The 22,281-nt window shown below is 56.6% G+C and overlaps 1 protein-coding gene across 2 annotated transcripts; it reads right to left on the bottom strand.

The window, feature by feature from the left end:
* Positions 1 to 1,906: 1,906 nt before the first annotated feature.
* LOC102569828 (zinc finger protein 777) lies at positions 1,907 to 15,648 on the bottom strand. 2 transcript variants are annotated; one of them, XM_059729419.1, is made up of 7 exons: positions 15,597 to 15,648; positions 11,656 to 12,057; positions 9,310 to 9,436; positions 7,965 to 8,078; positions 7,708 to 7,821; positions 7,406 to 7,519; positions 1,907 to 4,812 (listed from the first exon to the last, which is right to left on the bottom strand). In XM_059729419.1, exons 2-7 carry the CDS (start codon positions 12,040 to 12,042, stop codon positions 3,899 to 3,901), a joined length of 1,770 nt encoding a protein of 589 aa, XP_059585402.1. In that variant the 5' UTR covers positions 12,043 to 12,057; positions 15,597 to 15,648; the 3' UTR covers positions 1,907 to 3,898. The 2 variants fall into 2 exon arrangements, with proteins under 2 accessions (XP_059585402.1, XP_019341191.2); XM_019485646.2 differs by lacking the exon at positions 15,597 to 15,648 and having other exon boundaries at positions 1,907 to 4,809; positions 11,656 to 13,173.
* Positions 15,649 to 22,281: the final 6,633 nt, after the last annotated feature.

Raw genomic sequence — 22,281 nt, forward strand, 5'->3', positions numbered from 1 at the left:
GTAAGACGCATACGGCTTGTGTGAGTTGAGCAGGACAAACCAAGGAGCTCGCGCTGCACCAGCAAGGGACCCATCTCCTCCATGACCACTGTGGCGAGCCAGGCACGAGGTGCTCCTGATTTGAGCCGCCCACCTCACTGCGCCCGAGCACCGTCCAGGCTCTGAGTGCCTCCCTGGGGTGCCTCATGTCCGGCCAACCCCTTCCCTGGAGCACACCCGCTAGCCTGGGGTTCCCGCTGCCACCATCCACGGCTCTGGACTCACTTCTGGCTCTGCGCACCTTGGAGAACACAGGCCTGATCGTCCAATGGGTACTAGACCCAATACAGGCACTTGGGGCACTTAGTCAGGGGCTTAATAGGAAAGTCTCCCTTAGTCCACAGACCTAAGGGGCCTCCTCGGCACAATGTAGACCCACCCCTCAATAAGTCTCCACACCGGTCACAAGGAGAACTTTATTGATGACAGGGGTAGGGCAGAAACAGGGTAAAAGGTAGAACAATATCATAGAAATATCAGAGGAATCCCATAGAGCAAACCAGTACGGCTGAGGTAGCCTTTTGATCTCGCATCTGAGTTACTGAAGCTAAATATCTAGTCGGATCTCGAGTAGCTTACTCACACGCATCATCCAGAGGTGGTTGGAGTTTCCTCTGGAGGCAGGGCACTCTTGGAGCATGCAGTGGTGAGGAGAGAGCCAGGTTCAGATGGTGACGCTCCTCTCCCAGTTTCAGATTCACCTGGATGATCGCATGGCTAATGGCTCCATCTTCCTGGCCCGGGCCTTTAAATAACCTTTCTGACCTCAGCAGCCCGGTCCAATCGAAGCTGCCAGTGCTGGCCACAAGCCAACCAGTTTAAAAAGCATCACGGGTCACCTGGGCCGATGAGTGGGGCTTCCCCCCCCCCCCCCCAGGTGACGAGAGCATCCACACAGGAGGCACCAGGCTTTTGTGATTCCCCCGCCCTGAGGGATTCAACCCCAGCCTCTCATGCTGGCAGAGACAGACTTTTGGAGAGGGGCACCGATGGTGGCATTTCTGCCACAACCACCACTCCCAGTCTGTGTGTCACCCCCAACTGCATCAGCAGCCATTTCAGGCTTTCTTCCAGATGGCTGATCAAAAGGTTTAAAAAAGCACCAGGTCTAGAGCCAGTCCCTGTGGAAACGTACCTGTTGGGTGCTGAGGTCCTGCATACGATCACCTGTCTGACGCCGTGTGCCCTGTTGGCACCCGGCAGCAGCACCTGGGTGGGCCACGAGCACCCCGAGGGCGTGCTGCTGCTGCTGCTGGCAGCAGGGGCTGTGCACCATGGGGGGAAGTGTGGGGGATCCCCACACCCCCCACATACCTGCACTCCGCACTCCCGCCAGCCCCAGCCCCAAGCTCCCCTCCCTCCTCAGCCCCCTTTGCTTCCCTGCCAGCTTGGGTCTACTGGTGCCAGCTAGCCACCGAACCCAAACCTGCAGGCCCAGCCCACTGCCGGAGCAGCAAGAGCAACCAGTGCAACGCAAGTCCTTCAATGCCTCTTCTCCAGTGGGAGGTTGCGGCACCATGAGAACGGCCTTACTCTCTGTGTTCAAAAGCAGATTTACTGTTCGGCCGTGTCTACCCTGCCTGCTTGCTGACCCGGGGACTACGCCCCAAAACAAGCCTTGCTCCTACTTCTGCTCCATGCACGCCCAAGGAGGGCAATTAGGCATTGCAAGGGGCTCAGAAGGGTCCTGACTGCATTCCCCAGAGACAGGCAGCTTGAGAGCGGTCCCAAGACATGCTAGCTCCCAGGCCAGCACCTGGTAGATGCACTTCCAAAGCCAGGGCTTTGCCCAAGGCTCAGGACAAGCTGACTGTGATGCTCAGGGAAAGCAGCGTGTGGAGGAAGCCAGCCCCTTGCAGCCTGCACAATGTGTTCAAGTCTGAATTTATTATTAAAAATCAAGTATCTACTGCTGCCAAGGGAACCGGCGCTTTGCAGATAGCACAGAAACGCGTCCCCTGCCCCAGAGGGCTCACAGTCTAAACAGTACAGGCTAAAAGGGGGAAACACAGGGCTTAAGAGGAGTCACTAAAAACCAAACCACTAAGGAACTGGCTCGTGTACCTGTACTAGATAAAATCAGAGCCAGGCCTTCGTGTGTCGGAAGTCCTGTAGTGCTACCTGCGAGGAGCGGTTCTCCTCTAGCACAAGTGGCAGAAACCGCCGTGTCAGGAAGACGCAAGCTCTGCCGGCTGCCTTGCAGCGATCCAGGCTGGCTGGGGTGCCTCGTGACAAGCACAAACCCTCGCAGCTCGGGGACTGCAATATTCGGAGGGGTGGGAGACAAAGGCGAGATGAAAGCTCAGGGCTGCACAGCCAGGGCACGAGACTGTGCTGGGAGGAAGGGCCAGGGGCCTCCCCGCCCAAGCAGAGCTGCTGCAGCCTGAGACGCAAACCTCCAGCGGCACAGGAGGTGAAGCTGTCACGAACCGGGTTCAAAAGCTGCTCCCAGGCAAACCTGGGCCAAATGCAGCTTGGCTGGGCAGGGAGAATGGGCCCGCATTGGGTCGGTGACACTTTTTAGGTATGACGTACAGGGGAAAGGCTCTGTAAGCACTCTCAAGAAGCTGGATTATAGCTTCCTCCTGCAAGTTCCCCGGTCTTCCCCTTCTCCTCTCTCTCAGAGGACCCTCAAGGGGCTCCCCCATGTCTGTCTGCATGCAACAGCCTGGTGTCTGCACAAGCGGCGAGTCAACTCACCCGAGCCCCAGTTAGGGACTCAAACCTGAGCTAGGAAGGGACAAGACGGTTTCTAACCCCAGATTCAAGGTGATGTGGATCAGCCTGCAGCGACCACCTAAAACACGGCTCAACCCAGGTAATCATTTTAGTCTCAATGCAGCGGGGACTGAAGTGTTTGGGCACCTTGCCAAACACATCTGAGCAGCTGGGAAGCGCTCATGCGGTGGCATAACAGAAACGATCCCCGAAGACGAGAGCGAAAGAACAGAACGGACGGCCCGATGCACCGTGAGCTGCGCAGGGGGAACAAAGGCAGGGGAAATAATGAACCGACAAGTCAGCCAAACAGAAGTGTTAAGATCTGGGCAAACCGACGGAAGAGAGGGCAACCAGGGCTGTCAGCGAAGGCAGGAAGAAACACGAGGAGTGTTTTAGTGTAACGCGAGCACCGCCTTCCTGCTAAGCAACTGTCTTTCCCTTCGATTCAATCGGTTGTCTCTTCAGCAGACAACAGGCGCGCTGAGTGCTGTCTCCTCGTCAGGGTAGAGGCACCAGGACGAAGGCTGCGGGCGGTCGTCCTAGCGCAAGCAGAGTTTCTCCAGTCTGCAGCAGGATCACTCCACACTGACGTCAGCGGAGCGGAGCGAGCGGACTCTGGCTCGGCCGTGTTAATCGGAGCAAATTAGGTCTTTCTTTATGTCCTGAGAAGGGGTTGGGCTGACTCGAACTCCAGGACGCCTGCGGCGAGAGCAGCGAAAGCTTCGCGAGTCTGTCCTGCCAGTACACCTCTCCCCAGGTAAGGAGGGGCTGCCCTGCCCTCAGCCATCGATCTGCCTCTCTTCCGCCAGGATCCCGGCACCCGAGCAGAGACCGAGCCTCGGCGCACGGCTCGTGCTCCACGACCTGAGAGGCTTTGTGAACCCGTGTGCCACGGGACTAAGTGACCTGCAGAACTGCCTGCTGCAGGATCTCTCAAGAGACGCCAGCTTCATCGGGATCAGTCCGTTCGCTCTCTTGACACCGCAGCCATCTAATGCTTTTACTTGAAAACTATTTTCCCGCGGGATCCTACAGGCTCCAGGCTGCTGGCCGCGGGGCAGGGCAGCCCCAACCCTGCCTAGGGACATGTTCTTCCAAGCACCCTTCACACCGGAGCGGGTGTTTGCTCCCGCTCTGGCTAGAAGAAGACGTTGCCCAGCAAAGCCTCGCGCCCGCTGGGCACGCAGCCCCGCTCCCGCAGGTGGATCTTCTGGTGCTGCAGCAGGTGCTGCTTCTGGGTGAAGCTCTTGCCGCACTCGGCGCACGGGTAGGGGCGCTCCCCGGTGTGGATGCGCTGGTGCCGGATGAGGTCTGAGGGGTGGGTGAAGCTCTTGCCGCAGTAGGTGCAGGTGAGGGCCCCCGTGCCGCGCCCTGCGTGCATGCGCTGGTGCGTGACGAGGGTCTTCTTTTGGGAGAAGCACTCCTGGCACCGGTTGCACTTGTACGGCCGCTCCCGCCCCGCGCCCCTCTGGCTCGGCCTGTAGCCAGGTTTGAGGCCAAAGCTCTTCACGCACTTGGGGCTGCCGTAGGGCCGGTCCGCCAGCTGCCCCCGTGGGTGGGTCTTCAGGCCGTGGCTCTGCCGAAAACTCTCCTCGCACTCCCCGGGGCTGTAGGCGCCCGCTCCTGGGGGCACCCGGGGGTGCGGCGCGTAGTACTGCTTGAAGGCGAAGCTGTCGCCCCGGTCGGCCGGCTCCAAGCACTCCAGCCGGGCGTGACCCCGCTGGTGCATTGCCAGGCTCTTCCTCAGCCGAAAGCCTTTCCCGCACTCCACGCACACAAAGGGCCTCTCCACGGGGCAGCCGCGCCGGTAGAAAGGGACGGCGTTGCTGTCGCCAAAGCTACCTTCTGCAGGGATGGGCTCCACCGGCCCGTCCTTCCCAGGGGGTCCGTGCTGCCCGACGGAGCTGCACGGGCCCTCCAAGGGCATCTCCTCGCAAGGACTCTGGAAAACCAGCTCCTCCGCCTGCCCGGACAGCGTTCGTTGCAGCTCCAGGTGTCGGAGACGCTCCTCGTGATCCCGCAGCTCAGTCCTGAACACGAGCCCGTTGTCTGCTGGAAGAAAAGGGAAAGAGAGGGACATTTACTCTGCCTGCTTGAGACAAAGGAAACCCTCCTGAGTCATTCCCAGCTCCTCCGAAACCAGTGTGTCAGAGCAGAGTCCGGAGCATCGGCGGTTTGGAGAGAGAAGGGTGGAAAAGAGCGATCTGCGGGTGCGCTGAGCATCTCCATCTCCCAGGAGAGATGATGTGCCCACGTCTTTTACCCCCTTCCGGTGCTTGGAAATGTCAGGCTGTTACTAAGGACACTGATGAATCCAGTGTGAAGATGCCACGTTTTCCCTGTTCATCCCATCTCCTGAATTTCACTGCATTCGACCCTCGCCCCAACCCGGCTCTACAGAGCACCTGCCCGCGGCACTCACACCCATAACACAGCGCACAGTCCTGCTTCACAAACCTACTGCGGGGATGGCATCTCCCAGTTTCGTTGCCTCTTCACTGCTCTGCGGGGTGGCGCGTCTGACTGCCTGGCTGCATCGTGCAGGCGAGACAAGGCACCACCGGCACAGCAGCTCAGCTTTTAGAGGCCTCTTTGCAATGCCCAGGGCCTTCAGGGGGTTTGCAATAGGCACAACACATCAGCCCTCATGAACAGCTCCGACGATGCACAAGACCTGAGCACACTTTGGTCCTAGGCATTTCACGGCTCCTCTTCCCTGGGCTCGGGGACGGGCAGAGAGCGGCTGCAGCCCTTGCAACAATCGAGTCCGAGGGGTGCTGACACAAGAGGCATTTACAGGACAGCAAAGAGAGGCTCCCCCTGCCTAGTGGTGACTGCGCAAACCGGTGCTCGGACAGGCTGGCAGACCGAGAAGGGAAGGGGAACAACTGATGGCTGCAGCCACTGAGACGAGGCCTTGTCCAGGTAACCATCCCCTTCCCAGATCACCGCCTCTTTCCGTGTGCATAACAGAGGGGGTCTGTTCCCTCTGCTGTGCCAACGGGGCAGTGTTGCTCAGGCCTCTGTTTCACGGTGTCCTGGGCATGCCTTGAGGTCTCTGCACAGACATCCTTCTCGGGAAAGCAGCATTAGCACTCTACTTGCTCCCCATGCCCGAGCAGGGCTGCTACGGCCTATGCAGGAAACAGAACTGCAGTGAAGAATAGGCAGGTTTTGAAGCCCGTGCAGGCGTGCTCACCACAGCCGGTTACTCACTTCCTCTGAGACCTGGTTTTGAGTCATGACGCCCCGTACCCACCTCCCCCAGACCTGCCTGCGTGCAAATACCGGCTGGCTCGGCCCCGAACTCTGTCCTATGGGCTGGATGCGTGCAGAAGGCAGAGAGCAGCACCCACAGGAGCAGCGGAGGGGATGAGATACCAGCACGACCCAGGGACCAGGCTAATGCCTGGTGGCTTTATTGAATGTCCTTTCCGGTGACAGGGGGAGGAGGAAACCCCCTGTGACGGCAGAGGAGCGACAGAGAACCGGGGTAAGAAACAACCCAAGCAAAGTCAGTCTGGAAAATACAGCGAGGAGGAAAGGACCTGAGACACTGGCACCAAGGACAAGGGAGGAAACATAGAAGCGGGGAGCAGCTGGCAAGCTGGGAACCCTCTTAGCCGGGGAAGAGCTCTGAGCGCAAGGTCGGGCGCACTAGACGCATGCAGGGACTTCTCCCCAGCGGGCCCCGAGCCGCTCCTGGATTTCTGCTCCCACCACGAGCAGGATATGGATAAGCACCAAGAGTGACCCGTGGTCTGGAAGGACCAAACTATGACCGGGACTGGGTAAGGGCCCAGCTCTCTGGCTCAATGCTGGGGATGCAGAGCCCTCTGGACTGGTGCAGAGCTGGCCCTCAGCAGCAGCGGTCGAAGCAAATCTTGGAGACGCACCGTAGCAGACCCCAGTACTGCTCGGAGCTGGAGACTCTGGCCCTCATGAGGGCTTGTGCAGGGCGTGAGCGCATGCAGCGCCTCCCAGCTCCATGCATGAAGCGGACTCCCTGCCTCACTGCCAGCCCACAGATAAGTGGGCTGGGCTGCCCAACGAGGAACCGCAGACAGGCAGGGGCAGGGCAGAACCGCTGGCTGGGAGCTGGACACGGGGCCCAGAGCCCCCGTGCGCACATCAGGGAGCTCGCCCCTGCCAGGGCCCAGCTAAGGTGATGTGTGGACCCTGCCAGCTGTCCTGTGTCTCCCCAGTGTCGTGGCTCCTGCTGCCTAACGGGGGAGCAGAGACACCCGCATGTCTTGGATATATCCTGGGGACAGGCAGGCCCTTGCTGTGGTGCAGACAAGGGCACAGAGCAATTCAGATGTCTCGCCGTGGCTCCACGCTCCCACCAAAGGCTGCCTGCAAGACTCAGCTATCTGCAGGGCTGTGGCCATACGGGCTGGGGAGTCCAAGGTGGTCAAGAGGGCTGTGATGACCACTGACCCAGACTCTTCGACCTCTGCTGTCTGCTTCAGCCTCTCCATGCTCAAATCGGCCCTTCAACCTGCCTGTGCCTCCCTGCTCCTCAGAGCAGCTCTCAACCCCATCTCTCCCTCACCGCTCTGCCTCCGTGGCCCGGCTCTCCTTCTTCTCTAGACACAACTTCCCACCACGCGGGCTGCACGGGGCCTGTTGTAGGATCACTCACCCAGGCTGGGCGCTGGGAACATCTGCTCCTCCTCCAGGGTCTCCTGGCTCTCGGCGTGCAGCTCTTCTTCTTGCTTCGTGCTGGACCCAAAGGTCGACTCTGACACCACGTACTCTGCTCAGGGAAGGAGAAAGCCAGCAGCCAAGTCAGCTTGTGTCTGGGATCCCTGGGCCGAGCTGTCTGCCAGCTCCTCCTCTAGCCAGGAGGGCTGTAAAGCAGGGCTCTCCATTCACCCTTGCCATACAGAGCTCCATGATGGCCTCTTTCCTGCAGGGCCCCCAGATGCACACTGCATCACTCACCGATCCTGGGCCCGGCGGGGGCATCTCTCTGCTCCGAGCTCTCCGGTCCCTGGATGCACAGACCCCTGTTCTCCTCGCTTCCACAGGCCACATCTGGTGCAAACCCTAGTGCTTCTGTTCATGGGAAAGAGAAGTCCCATTATGTTTTATCAGCGGCCGCTTCTCTGCACTCATCAGAGCCACGCGAGCAGCTCGCCAACTGCCTGGGTGCAACGATACAGGAAAGCCCCAAGATGCACTCTTTGCCTCCCTCCTACCTGTGCTGGGCTCTGCAGGGATCTCTCGCTCCTCCGAGTCCCCTGCGTCCCTAGGACAAGGTGCTTCCCCGCGTTCAATCCGGGAGAGGAGGTCAGGTTTGGAGATTGCGTAGTCTGCGGGCAGACAAAGATATCAACGCTCCCTCTAGCGCGCGGGTGTTGACCCCTAGGAGACCTGGGGGTCTGCGGGTCTCTTTCGAGAGCACCTGTTCTCATGCAATGAGTGCTTCAATGGAGTGAATGCCTCAGCACATTTTATTTGAATTTCCGATGAGGACAACTGCTAGCAAATAAAGAATAGCCCTAGACATACTTTAATGATCCAAGCAGAAATGAACCGTCTTACTACTCATAATCTCTACATCTTAAACTCTGATGATTTGCTAACCCGCCTGCAAGGGAGATCTTACGCAGATGCACAGACTAAGTCCTAAGAAGTGCTGGATCCTCACGACGTCTGCAGACGGGACCCTCAGCAAAGGAAGCCGGAGGAGCCCGTCTCAGAGTACTGAGCCCCTTTTTATCCCGCTTCTCAGACAAAGGCTGACATGACTTGATAGAAACGTCGACAAATACAGTAACAAGACGCCCGTACATCATTCTGTTAGTCAAGACAGTACGCGCTGACCCGATCCCTTTATCGAGATTAGCTGTCCTAAGACTGGCTAGTCTTCCGAGAAGTGTCTCTTCGCCTGTGACTCGGTTCCTTTTACATTACTTCCCTTAGCCTCACTGATGCTAACCTAGCCTTCAAATCCCCAAACTCTTAGTCAGCACAGCTAAAAGCTGACTAAAGTACCTAGACAGTGAATGGAAAGGATTCTAGCTCAACACAAAGGTCTAAGATGGCCTGTTGTGCTGCTCTAGCCTCTCCACGTCACTGTTTCCGGAGACAAAGGGGCTTGTGTACTACACTGCATGTGCTACCACGTCACGCTCTTGCTAGGCAGGTGCTTTGGTATTTCCCAGTGGCTCGTAGGAGCGCCTACGTCTGGGCAGCTTCCTGAGAGCGTACGTGGAAGCAATGTCTGCTATTCCCTGCACTCACTCCCCATGCTGCTTTCCTGCCACGCTGCTCCTAGGAGCCACAAAGGATGTGTTGAGCCACTGTAACAGCTGCCTCCCCGACTGCAGTGCGGAGCCAGGACCGTGCCGTGGGCAATGCCTGATTTTTCTCTCCCGGCCAACCTCAGTCGTAACGTCCCTGCAAGAAGAGATGTGTCGTGGGGGGAACGGGGTCTTCCGCTGCCACAGCAAATCCACGCGGTGGACGGATGCCCTCAGCCGGCAGCACCCCGAGAGCCCCGAGTGTTGAATGAATGAATGAGTGAAGAGCAAGCCTTACCCAGAGAGACCAAGGAGTCGAAGTTGCCCTTCATCACGTTCTTGTAAAGCTCCTTCTGGCATTCGTCTAAGTTCTCCCACTCCTGCTCAGAGAAGTAAGCCGCACCGTTTTCAAAACCCGTCGGGACCTGCAAGCACAGGGGTCAGAGCCCAGCACCTTGGCAGGAGGGATGAGAAACAGCAGAGGACAGACACATCTCTCCTGAAAACTGATGCACCTGTTATGGTCTCCGACGTGTGTCAGTACTGCAAGGAAACACGCAGGAACACCCCGAGCAGACCTAGCATTCAGGACTGACAGGAACGGTGTAACAAACCAGAAGAATGATGCCAAACCAGCTGGAGGAGAGCTTCATCCCCTTACGATCATTCCTGGGACAGCCCTTGCAAGCTCCAGACTACAACTACCCTCACTCATGAAGTTTTACATCAGAAATGGGTTGCTGACATCAGTGAGACTGCTCGTGGATGCGGGCAATGGGACTGAGTGCGTGCTTAGCAAATCTGCACCGAGTTGGGTGGAGTCGCAGACACTGGAGGGCAGGGCTGGGATCCAGAATGACCTGGACAGACTGGAGAAATGGTTCACAAGCAACCACATGAGATGCAACAAGGACAGTGCAAAGCCCTGCACTTGGGAAAGAATAAGTGCATGCACAAATACAGACTGGGGAATGACTGGCTGGGCCGCAGTGCTGCGGGGAAGGCCCTGGGGGCTACGCTAGCCCGGAAGCTGAATATGAGCCAACGGTGTGCTCCGCTTGCAGAAACAAAGCAAACAGCATCCTGGGCTGTATCGACAGGGATGTCAACCCAGGGGCAGGTCTCAGCTAAATCAGTGTTTCCCAACCTCTTCCAGCCCAAGGCACACTTACATTCATAAAAATTTTTCGCGGCACACCTGTTACGGCATTCCCCACCCTCATACCTATTGCAGCTCGTTGCCACGGCAACATTCTGCGGCACGCCTGTTCATTTCTGACGGCACACTTTTGTGCCGCGGCACGCCGGTTGGGAAACACTGAGCTAGATCCAGCTTTGGGCACCGCACGTCAGGACGGATGTAGACAAACTGCAGAGAGCTCAGAGGATGGCATCAAAAAGAATAAGAGGTTTAGGAGACCATGGCCTCTGATGTTTGAAGGACCCAGTTATTTACCCTAGAAAAGGAGAGACTGTGGCGGGAGATAATAATGATCTTCCAATAGGTGAAAGGTTGTGCTCAAAAGGGGGATGATTTGTGATGCTCCAAGTTTGCCAGGGTTAGGACGAGAAGCAATTAGCTTGCTTTGGCTCAGCACTGGAGCTGGTGGCCCAGGGAGCTTGTGGAGTTCATATCGATGGAGGTCTTCAAGAACAGCTGGACAACCGCCTTGGGGAAGGGGAGATGGGCAGTGCATACTCGATCCTGCCTCAACAGAGAGGTGTAGCCTAGATGATCTCTTGAAGTCCCTTCAAGGCCTGCACTTCTTTAATTTATACATTCAGTAAAGTTTCCAAATTCTTTATACCAAGAAGAGCCCGCGCTGCACCTACTTGCTGGGCCACAGTCAACTCACCTCCAAAGCCATTCAGTCTGCACAAGCCTCACGTACCAAAGGCTACTGCTGCAGAATTGACAAACGGGGTAAAAAAAATCAAGCAGTTTGTCAAGTCCACAGATCTGGTGGCTTTTGGGTTCAATCCGTCTTGTAAAATGGTCACGCTAGGCACTCTTATGCACTAGAGCAGTGGAGGAAAAGGAGCACAGTATTTGCCAACCAAACTGCATTCGGTTTTTGTACGACTGCAGCAAGCACAAGACTTTTCTAAGGACGAAACCTCCGTGTTCAAATTTCCCATCGAAAGCACCATGACTGTTTCACACTGGACATCTCCAGAAACCTGCCTCTGTTGACAGGCTGCTGCTGCAAGTTTGGACAGAAAGACACTTAAACACGGGGCATGGCAGCAGACTCTCCGTCCTCGGAGGTTTTCAAAACCCAACTACTCAAAGCCCTGGCTGGGATGATGTAGTTGGGGCTGGTCCTGCTTGGAGCAGGGCTTGGACGAGATGTGACCTCCTGAGCTCCCTTCAACCTGAATTTTCTATGGGTCTAGCTAGATATGTAAACAGCCTCGCTGCAGCTCCCGAACACGGTGAGCAGCGTGATTACGGCAAGACGTGTAAATGTGAATCTTCCCGTGTGAATCGTACGTTACTTTCTGTTGGATCTGCTAATGCCGATGTGCAGATTGCTTTGCTTTACATTTACAAGGCACCGGGTGGGTGCCTGGCAGCACCCTTTCCCACGCCCAGGGCTGGAGTCATTTCTTTGTGAATGGCCTGGACAAACACAGCACTTACCTTGGGCATTTCCCCCTTCGCTCCTGGCGGCAGGCGCAGGATCCAGAAGTTCCTGTTCTTGAGCAGGTTCTCCATGTTCTCCAGGCGCCGCTGCAATGACCCGTACTCCTGGATCAGGGTGCCCAGTGCCGCCAACTTGCTTTCCATTTGGTTCCCAAAATCCACGACTGTTTTCTCGCAGTCAAAGTATTTCTTCTCGGTGGTCACCGTCCGGCGCTCCAGGTTCAGCAACCGGGCGGCGTGAGAATCCACCTTCTTTTCCACCCCTTGAATCGCCGCTATGACGGTCCAAAGGGAAAGCTCGGCAGCGTTCACCTTCATCTCTCTTGCAGATGTCGGGTTGGGGAGGAAAGATGGTCGCAGAGGGGGCGGGTGCCGGGAGTCCATTTCCCACGGCGGAGCCTGCGAGCAAGCACAGAAACCGAGATAAAGCTGCGGTCACGTTCCCACGTGGCAAAGATAAAGAGCGCAGACACTTCCTGTGTGGGGGCACTGGCTTGCATAGCGTCACATGGCAGGGGCGATCCTACACGCTGGGTCAGGCTTTTATGACAAGACTGACTACAGCTGAAACGCGTTTAGCTGGCACTGGTTTGAGGTTTGGGGACCAGCCAGAGCAAGGCGCCGAGCCCGAGCCTCCGTTACGCCCACCCCCGGCAAACTCTGCGGGCGGCATGGTGGCGCCGGCAGCCCAGAGAGAGAGCCAGGCCCTCGAGCTAGCTCTCCGCATTCGCTGCTTCCAGAATTGCTTGCTTAAGCTGTTTTGATTTTCCTTCCCTTATTGCTGTGTTGGTGCCTCTGCTTTGCTCCCTGCCTCCGTGTCCTCAGGCACTGAGAACAGCACCGACTTAAGTTTTTATTTCAGGATATTCAATGCGTGCTGGTTTGTAACGGCACCGATTGCCACGGCTGGCAACCTGCCTGCAGAGCGAGTCAGCCACCAGTGTCACACCGAGAGCATTTCCCGGCTCCAGGACCCAAGCACCTCAATGAATGGACAAGTGTAATTTGGGGCTATATTCAAAGTTGTGCAAAACAAGAATTAATTCTCTGCCTCAAACCCTGACGTTGTTACAACGCCGTCCATCAGATGCCCGAGAGCTCCAAGTGCTTCAGCTACCAGATAACTTCTATGTGCAGTTGCTGCAGTATACATGCAGAGTAACTCTATAGAAACCAGCAGTTTTTTGGGATTACACCTGCACAAATAAGAGCAAAAATTAGCCCATTCTCCCTGACAGAATCAGAGCAGAAGCCTCAGTAAAACTGAGCACTCAGACGAAATGTCTGCTCCTAGCATCACTTAGTCTCCATGTGCACTTTAATGCGTATCAGCCTATATTAATGCACGTTAAAGCATTGAAAATCCATGCTATTTAGTCAATGCGCATTGAAAGACTAATGTACATTATGTGTCGCTTAAAAACCATGGGCATTTATACGTGTGCTCCAGAAGCCGAGTGGGCACTTTAATTAGAGTGGCTTTGAGATCTAATCTAATTAAAGCACCCGGAGCATCGTGCTTATCAGTGTCCCTACGCTGAAAAATGGTGGCAGGGGCGCTTTAACTAAAGCTTGTCAAACGAACTTTGGATAAAGCGCCCCTGCCACCATTTTCCAGCGCAGGGACACTGATACATGTGACACTGGAGTCCGTTGAAGCGTGGTAATTATTCGATCAATCAAGTCTGCTGTGAAGGGTTGTAATTACAGTGTGTCGGAGCAGCCTCAATGCACATGTATAGGCGCCCCGTGCTCTTTAGTCAATGCACATTAAGACAGGCTCATGCACATTTTCTTAGTACCTCACAATGGAGGGCGCATCTACACGTGTGCTTTAATGTGCATTAACTTATTTTAATGTGCATTAAAGCGTCACAAAAAAACCTCTGCTCTATAGCTAATGAGCATTAAAATAAGCTAATGTGCCTTTTTCTAGTACTTCACAATGGAGGTAATAGATTTAATGCGCATTACCTAAAGCGCATTAATGAACATGTAGACATGCCCCAGTACTAGATTTAATGTGCATAAATTAAAGCGCATTAATGCATGTGTAGACGCGTCTTATACTTCTAATAGGTGCCCTAGCAAATGAGAGGCTATAGCCACCCCAGAAGGTAATTTCTGTTCACTTCCTTTCTGTTAAGAAGCAAATCCACTGTAAAGCAAGCCCTTTTCCACACACCTTCTTACACCGCACCGACAGCATTCAGTTAACTAAAGGCACATGTTGAATTTTGCATCTAACATCCCATAACTTGCAAGGAACGCCGAGTAGTCACCAAATCCCTACTCTAGGTACAGAACAACACAGACCGCTTTTGGGAGCAAACATCAAAATCCTCTGGGTGTCCAAAGATTGTCCACCTAACGCCAAAAAGGATAATCTTAGGAGTCAAATCGTGCCCTGAATGGCAGTGACAGGTTCCTGGCACCTCTCAGTATTTGTCCCCTTGTTGGAAGCAGGATTTTCACTTAAAAAAAAAAAAAATTAAATTAAATTAAAAACCTTTAAAATAACACATGGAGCATTGCATTTGCAACTCAGTTCTCTTTCCACATGGCGGGGCGGGGCGGGGCCGGACACGGTGATTCGGTACCGAACTTCCCCCTAAGTTCAACGAACCAATACTTTCTGGAGGTTCATTTTTTTCCCTTGCAATTTCCAGCCGCTCCTGCTGGACTTGTGACGTGTTTAATCCTTTTGTTCAAACTCATGCGAGCGCAGCTGGAGGAAGCCACTGACGGACTGAATTTACAGTTGCCTGTGACCGCTTACGGCCTAGGTGGTAGGTATCCGTGCAGCCTGGGGTACCGCTGCCTGGCGTCCGGACTCGGGACAACAACAGGCTAAGCATCGAGCTCCGGGAGGAAACCCAGAAAGGTATATAGCGCTTCAAAACCTGATGTCTGCAGGTCTAATGCAGCCCAGCAGACCTGGAATAAACTAGGAAAAGGGCCCCGAATTAACCTACGACCATTCAACAAGTGCCACGTCCTGCACGGAGGAAGGAGCTGGGGTTATCCAGCCTGGAGAGGAGAGAAGAGGAGAGGACGGAGCGGGGATCCGACCGTGCACGGTCTGCAAACACCTGAAGGGCGATGGCCGAGAGGATGGAGACGGGATGTTCCCTGTGGGGCAGGGCTCGGGGCACGGGCTGAACTGGAGCCAGGGAACGGGGCTGGAGACCAGCAGGAGGGTCCCGACTCGGAGGGCGGCTCTGGCCGGGGAGCGGGGCTGGGGGCGGCCTTTGGGGGACGAGATGGGTCCAGGTCTTCCCCAGCGCCCTCGTACCGCTCCCAACCACACACACCCATGCACGTGCATATATATGCATGCACGTGCACATGTGCATGTAGGTGCACCCAATGCATGCAGATATGTACCTGTACACATGTACGCACACCCACACATGCAAGACACCCATGCACACGCACACACACATATATGGAAGCACTCAAGAACACACACAGAAGCACTCATATACACACACACTCCCCCCATGTACACATACATGGAAGCGTGCACATACACCCCCCCATGCACGCACACATATGTGCACACCAACAGAAGCACGTGCACACACATACATCCAGACACTCTCTCCCACGTGTGCACACCCACCCATGCACACGCGGACACAAACACACATACATACACCCCCATGCAAGAATACATGGAAGCACACATGCACGCACACACACGTGGAAGCGTACACCCTCGCCCATGGAAGCACACATACACCCCCCCCATGCACACATGTTGCACACCAACAGAAGCACACACCCATGCACACCCACGGATGTGCACCCTTGGACGTGTGCATGCATGCACACATGGAAGCACCCCCGTGCATGCACGCGGCCGTGGGAGCGCACGCACACCTGGCAGCACAGGCACACGCACACGCGCGCCCCGGGCCCGTGCCCGCTCCTACCTGCGGCCCGGCCCGGCCCGGCCCCGGCGCTGCTGCAGGACGCGCCGCCCCTCCCCCCCCGGCCCCCCCGGCGCCCCCTGCCGGCCGGAGGCCCCCGGCGCAGCGCAGCGCAGCGCAGCGCGCACGGGCCGGATCGGGGCCGCAGCGCCCCCGGGGCAGGGGCCGGGGCCGGGGCCGGGGCAGGGCTGCTCCCCCCTGCAGATGCCCCCGTTCTCGGGACTCAGTCAGCCCCGTGCACCCCCCCATGTCCCCTCCAGGGGGTCAGGGTGACAGCCCCCCCCCATGTCCCCTCCGGGGGGTTAGGGTGACAGCCCCCCCTCTGCCACGCTCCTCTGTCCCGGGCCCGGTTGGCACGGGAAGCCCGACGGCTGCGAAACCAGGCCGGCCGTATCCCTGGCGGTCCGTGGGACAAGCTGTTCCAGGAGGAGAGACAGCGACCCAGCCCGTTTCCCTGCGGAGCGGAGCGGAGTGCGGCGCTCTCGGAAGGGGGAGAGGCCGACAGGACCGGGCTAGGCCTGGAGGAGACCGAGGGGCTCGACGCTACCCGCAGGGCGATGACCCGAGAGAGGATGAAGCCTGTGGCACGACAGGGCAGGACGAGGAGCAATGGGCGCACGCTGCGGCGGGGGAGACTGAGGCTGGGGTCGAAGAGGAGCTGTGGGACTGAGGAGCAGGCCGCCCCTCTCCGTCCCGGGACGTTTCCAAGAGCCGGTTGCACGGACACGTGGTGCTGGGGAGGGTGCGGCGGGCGACACGTTGCACTTGACGTGCCCTGTCCCCGTAGGTTCCCACGGGGTCTCAGCCGGGCTGCCACGGCGGTGCCATGAGACCCCACGGCGTTTGCTGCACGAGAGGAGCTAGCGGGCACGCAGACACTGCTTATGGTCCCGCGGTGATGGGCGCCGTTTAGTGCCCACGGCACCTCTGCGTGCTCCTGCCTTGTTTTTCCCCGTCTCCATTTGCTCCCCAGTCCCTGTTCCCCACCCCAAGGAAAGTGTCCTGATAACCCCTTGTCCCTTCTCGTCTCTCTGCCCCCAACCTGGCACTCTCCATCATCTTCCTCTCCTCGGTTCCTGACCACCCTGCTGATCTTTCTCTGACCCCAGTAGTATGACCTGGGAAGAAAGGGGCAGCTCCCAGGCAGAGCGTCTCGCCAGCAAGGCTCCCTTCTCGTCAAAGGTCCCCTTTCCGTTTAAAGCAAGCGCCAGCCTCGGGTCAGACGAGTCCTTCGTCGTGTCCTGGCAGCGCTAACACGGCTGACGCTGGGAGCACGGCCTCGTGTCTGAACAGCAGAGACTCCCGACGCCTGACGAAGCCCGCTTGTGCCAGAAAGCTTGCAAATCATTTTTTTCCAACTACTCGGTTGGTCTAATCGGAGATCGTGCACCTGCCCAAAAAACCTCGCCTGCCTCTGTCCTTAGACCAACACGGCTACGACCAACAACCCCAGAAGCCACCTCCTGCACACGCAGGCTCTGCATCTGCTTTTTTTTCTGGAAGGAGGTTATTTGGGGCCATTTAAAGGCTAGATTTCTATTGCACAGGAGGCCATGTGGTTCCCATCATGGGAGGTGTGCATTGACAGGCAGTTTCGTGTTGTCTTTTATAGGCCTTTTTGTTCATATCATAGCAGCACATGTGCTCTAAAGCTGGACCGCCTGTTGTCAGGCCACCGGGGCTCAAACAACAACTAGATCCAGGTCAGACCATCCAGTGGAAACATGGGGTGCAATGGGACTAACTGCTTTTAAGGTGGAGCTTGATTGGGCTGTGAGAGGGGTCACAGGACACGGTACGGTGACCCTGCAGGTCCTTTCCAAGCTCAGTCCTGAAACGTATTTAACATGTTTCTGTAGCATATCACAGCCTCCTTTGGGCACCCTAAAGAAATGTACTGGGAACGTAGAGCGGGTTGGTCTCGTGGATGCTGAAAAAGTAGGTGCAGATGATGTGGTGCATCATCTTATATAACACGCTGCAATTTTCTCCCGTTAAAGAGAAACTAGAAGTTTTGTTAATACGTATCAAATAATTATTGGAATGTGCACGACTTTGCTAGATGAAATATTAAGTTTAAAAAAAAACCCCACAAGGAACTTCCCCTTTTTCCACGGGGAAAAAAATAGTCAACATAATGAAAAGATGCTGTGCCATGTGACCTGTAGCCATGACAGTGATTCAGATTTATAAAACAAAATCAAGTCTTCTTGAGCATCCTGATAGTACCTACAACACGTTGCTGTCGGTTGTTTTGGAGTCAACATAACTACACCAGAATTAAGGTTTTTAGCTAGCGCAGGGGTTGTGAAACGGGAGAGAGACGGGACCGGGCATGGCTACCGGACAGTAACGCTGCAAGAGAAAGGATCGTTTGAACGGTGGAACATCAAGACCAGTGAAAACGAGAGAGGGCCGTTAACACGTGGGCAGTAGAGAGAGTAGCAGGAATCAAGGAGATGATAACAAGCCACAAAGTCAATTGACTGCATCAGCCGGGACAGACTAGAAATGCTGCTACCCCTCCCAGGCAGTTGGTTTTAAAGTCTGGGTGGGACAGGAATGAAAGTGGGGTGCACCTGCACCCCTGCACCCCCTGGTTGAGGTTTTGGGAGGCCTGTCTTCCCTTTGCGGGGAGAAGGAAGGAAGGGAAGGCTCAGTAACAGCATTCAAGGCAGTGTCTCTACACAGAGCGGGGCAGGGGGCCTCCAGGTAGGTACAGCAGAGCACCTGGCATTATAATGCCTCACATGGATCCAATGCTTTCCTCTCTCAAAGCGCCCTGCCAACACCCGCACTCGGATCTGGAGAGACCGGTGACTGGACTTCATTGGGAGAAATCAGTCCATTAGCTACTACAAACCAGCAGAGGACGATGCCTATGGACTGCGGCCCGTGTCAATGCAATACAATTTGTGACTCCAGAGCCTGGCTGAGGATGTTCACCCTGAGCTTTAAAAAGGCAGACGTAGCAGTGTCGCAGCTGCGTGAAATAAAATAGCCCCGGCAAAATAATATCGTCTCATTGCCAAGCGCCGCCCTGGCATGTTGGGCTGTGCTAACCTAAAACAAGTGCTACTTCTTTGCTTTGAAAGAGCTCAGATGCAGCACAGCCAGAAGTGGATTCCCTTTTCCTAATGGCTTTGTTGGTAAATGCCTCAAAATTAGAATGACAATAGTTTTTCCCAGGCTTGTGGCCTTTCCTATTTGTGAGGATTGGTCCTTGGGTCTCTCTGGGGATTTCTCTTGCTTCCCACAGAGGCTTTCTTAGATCATGGAGAGATGATGGAGATGCTTTGGACAGCTCTTTTGCTACAGTGGTGTCTTATACTTCACTGGGCAAATGAGGCTCATTACATCCTACCAGGCATCTCACAATGGGGGCTGCTCGTTCAACAGTAAAACTCCTAGGAGCGGTTTAAGTTTCTCCTGATCTAGCCCAGAAGGTGCTAAACTCAGGTCGAGCACATTTCAGATGATTCAAGATGTGAAGTCCAGCTCTGCTCTCACCAGCTCCGTGCATCTCCCAGTTCCTTTGTCCGTTCCAGCGCTGGGTCCAGCTGGGCCCCAAGAGCAGCCACGAATACATTCAATCCCATCGTTTCTCCCCTCTCCTGCTTTGCTCATTAATCATACAGGCCATGACCCATGTGGCCTCTCCCTGCAGACACCCCCGCGACTTCGCAGGGTACTTGGCAGGGAGTGGAGCAAGGCAGACCAGGGAGGGGACGAGTAGCAAAGGGGCACGTAGGGCAGGGAGCTGAAAGCAGAGCAGGGAGCACAGGACAGGGAGCAGAGAGCAGAGCAGTTGGCTGGCCCCCGGGCTGCAGAGCAGAGCAGCACCCCTGCTCCTTCCCATCCACATAGAGAATGGTTGCGAGGAGGGGAACGGGTCTGAAACCCGGGATGGAAAGACTTTGTAGGAGTCCGGCCTGGCCGAGTGCAGTCAGAAAGCCGTGGGCTCCTGCGAGGAGTGGAGATGTCCCTGTCCCCACCAAACCCACTTTCTCCCTCCCACATTTCAGGCACAGGTGCTTTGGGGATCCCCAAGGGGAGCTGCGGTTTATGGCTCCTATCTGAGCTGGGAGGGACCTCCAGAGGCCACATCTAGTGCAACCCTTGCCCGAGGCCGGATCAGCCCTGTGCAAACCATCCTCGATCAACCCAAACGACACCGTCGCTCCTGACGCAATACAAGACTTAGCACCCGAAGGCTGGCGGCTGCTGGACTCTGCTCCCGCCGTCCCCAGCATGATACCTAGGACGGGGCCCCTCCAGGGCAGAGCCGGGCGCATCTGCAGGGGCTCAGCCAGGCTGGCACAGGACAGCGGGGGCGGAAGCAGCGTTACCCCCTGCCTCAGTGCCAGCTGCACCCCACGAGCCTACACCAGGCACCTGGCAGGTCAGGGGCTCCGTCAGCCCCTGCCGCTGCCTGCTGCAGCTGCAGGGTGCTGGCAGGGGGAGGGTCCCCCAAGCTGCCGAGACCCGGGGGGCACAGAGGTAGCGGGCATTGCTGCCTCTGCCCCCACTGGTCTGCCCAAGCCTGGCTGCAGCAGCCACGAATCTGCCCGGCTCAGACACCGCGGCAGGCCCCTGGTTAGCGTGCTTACTTGGATCTCTGTCCTGCTCCGACCGCCCCCCTCGCCCGCAGCCAAGCTCTCCCCTGCAGATACAGCATATCTGGCAGAAGTCTCCTTGCTGCCAGGACTCTGGTCAGGGTGCTCGGGGTGCATTTCTGATCCAGCCTGTTCAAAACCCATAAAGGCACCTGATTTTTGTAACGCGTCACCCTTATACCCCTGACGTGCAGCAGCAGCGAGGAGGAGGGGGACCTACCACTTTCTCCGCTGAGTTTTTCAGGCACTGGAACAAGCTGGACTAGCTAAATCCATTTATGCACTTGCTAGCTGGAATAGCCTGGCTCCTCTCTGCTTCTGCCCCTACCTGAAAGGGGTCCGAGAGAACGGCGAGCTTGCAAGGGGCTCGTCTACCAAGCTTGTGGCACCAGGTGCACGCCTGGTCCCAGGAGATGCTGGACAGCTTCCTGGTAGGCTACATTTGGAGAGGAACCAGAGGCAAGGATGTCTAAGGGGGGGATCTCTGTTATGGCAGCAGCAGCGTTAGACAAGCTTTCAAATGCAAGGCATTTCTCTTCATCAGGGCCGAGCAGCGGAAGCCAGCCCGGCGCTGTCCGATAAAAATTAAACACAGTGGGTCCGACAAAAGAGCTCGCTCACGGAAATCCTGGCTTCTTGCATAGTTCCTGGGACCTCAAGGATACAACATGGCTCTAACGCTACCACCGAAAACCAGACACGTTTACCCCTATAACAAGATGCTTCCTTTTTTTTTTCACAGCACGTTTCAGTCTAAGAAATGCATTCGCAGCTCGAAAGGGCGACACAGCTCAGCTGATGGAAGAGGCTGTCACAACAGCCGCGGCTGACGCAGCCCGAGGCCTGCACGCTGCCTGCTCCCCCCGTCTGATCATGCCAGCAGCCAGCCCTCCCCGCAGAAGCACGGGAGAGACGGGGCAGACAAGCAAGGCTGCCGGCCTACGTCTCCCCAGAGTCAGCTGCTCGGGGGTGGACGCTGGGACTGAGCCCCAGTCCGCTTCGAGGAAGGCAGTCACTTGACCCCCCAGAACGGATCAGGATCCAGAAGCAACTGAGCCATCAAACAAAGGGATGCGGAGACGGGCTCTAGCTCTTCCCGTGGTTGGGGAGGAGGGGGACTGGGACGGGGCTGTCCTTTCCTGGGCAGGGAGAGTCCAGTGACAGCAAAAGGAGGAGGCTTATCCTCTAAATATTCATGATGAGCCAGCAGGTCCCTAGGAAACCCCTCCTGACCCAGGCAGGACCAGGCCTAACATTTCCCAGCCCCACCCACAGGCTTTGTTCTGGTTTCCAGGGCCTGCCCACTTCCCCGACAGCTGCCGAGACACAAACAACCCAACATGGTGCCTGCGGGCCCCTCGTCCAGCCTGGACGCTGTGCGGGGAAGTCCTGCCTGGCCCCACGCCTTTGGGAGCACCCCGATGCAGAGGGCAGATGGGAAAGGCTGCCCAGAGCTCCCTGAGCTTCTCCAGCCTCCGCAGCAGCTCCGGATGGGGGGTCACAAGCCCCAGGGGCCCATAATCCCACCCCACAAACCTGCAGCAGGCTGGACCGTGCCTCTGCTGTCCCCCCGTAACCAGGCCTGCGCCATGTTAATGTTCCCTGCACAATAGAAGTGAAAGCGAGTGGGGGGCAACTTCACCCCGTTTCCTGCAGGGATGATCTGCCCTGTTTGGCTCTCGCTGGAGGGTGACAGCTCCCGCAGGGCGGCGAGGCGCAGCAAGTTGCTGCATGCTTGCTGCGGGCACATGCGCAGTAGGGCCCGTGTGCCTGGAGCTGTACAATATCACCTGTCTGGGACTGCAGGCACAGCTGGGGGAAGGTTTCGAGTCTGCTGCTATAGTGCAGGCAAGCACTGCCTCCGCGCCCAGCACGGTGCGGGGGACAGCACGGCGGGGGCCATGCCTCTCAGAGATGGGGAGCCCAGGCCCCGACCACCTCTGCTCAACCACTTCTTCAAGGTGACATGTGGTGGCTGAGAGGTTTCCCCAAGAGAAGCAGTGAAAATCCTGCCCTCTGCAACAAGACACTAGGACGTACGGCACCGAGACCATCACAGCAAGAGAGGGGCT

This window comes from Alligator mississippiensis, chromosome 5 (genome assembly GCF_030867095.1).
Source record: "Alligator mississippiensis isolate rAllMis1 chromosome 5, rAllMis1, whole genome shotgun sequence".
Taxonomy (NCBI): domain Eukaryota; kingdom Metazoa; phylum Chordata; order Crocodylia; family Alligatoridae; genus Alligator; species Alligator mississippiensis.

What these genes read in the sequence shown, in the direction of transcription:
- LOC102569828 (XM_059729419.1), bottom strand. Translation starts at nt 12,042, where the DNA reads ATGGACTCCCGGCACCCGCCCCCTCTGCGACCATCTTTCCTCCCCAAC. An exon ending in CGAAGGGGGAAATGCCCAAG is followed by an intron (nt 9,437 to 11,655) that starts GTAAGTGCTGTG and finishes CTGTGCTTGCAG; the next exon opens with GTCCCGACGGGTTTTGAAAA. An exon ending in GTTCCCAGCGCCCAGCCTGG is followed by an intron (nt 4,813 to 7,405) that starts GTGAGTGATCCT and finishes CTTTTCTTCCAG; the next exon opens with CAGACAACGGGCTCGTGTTC.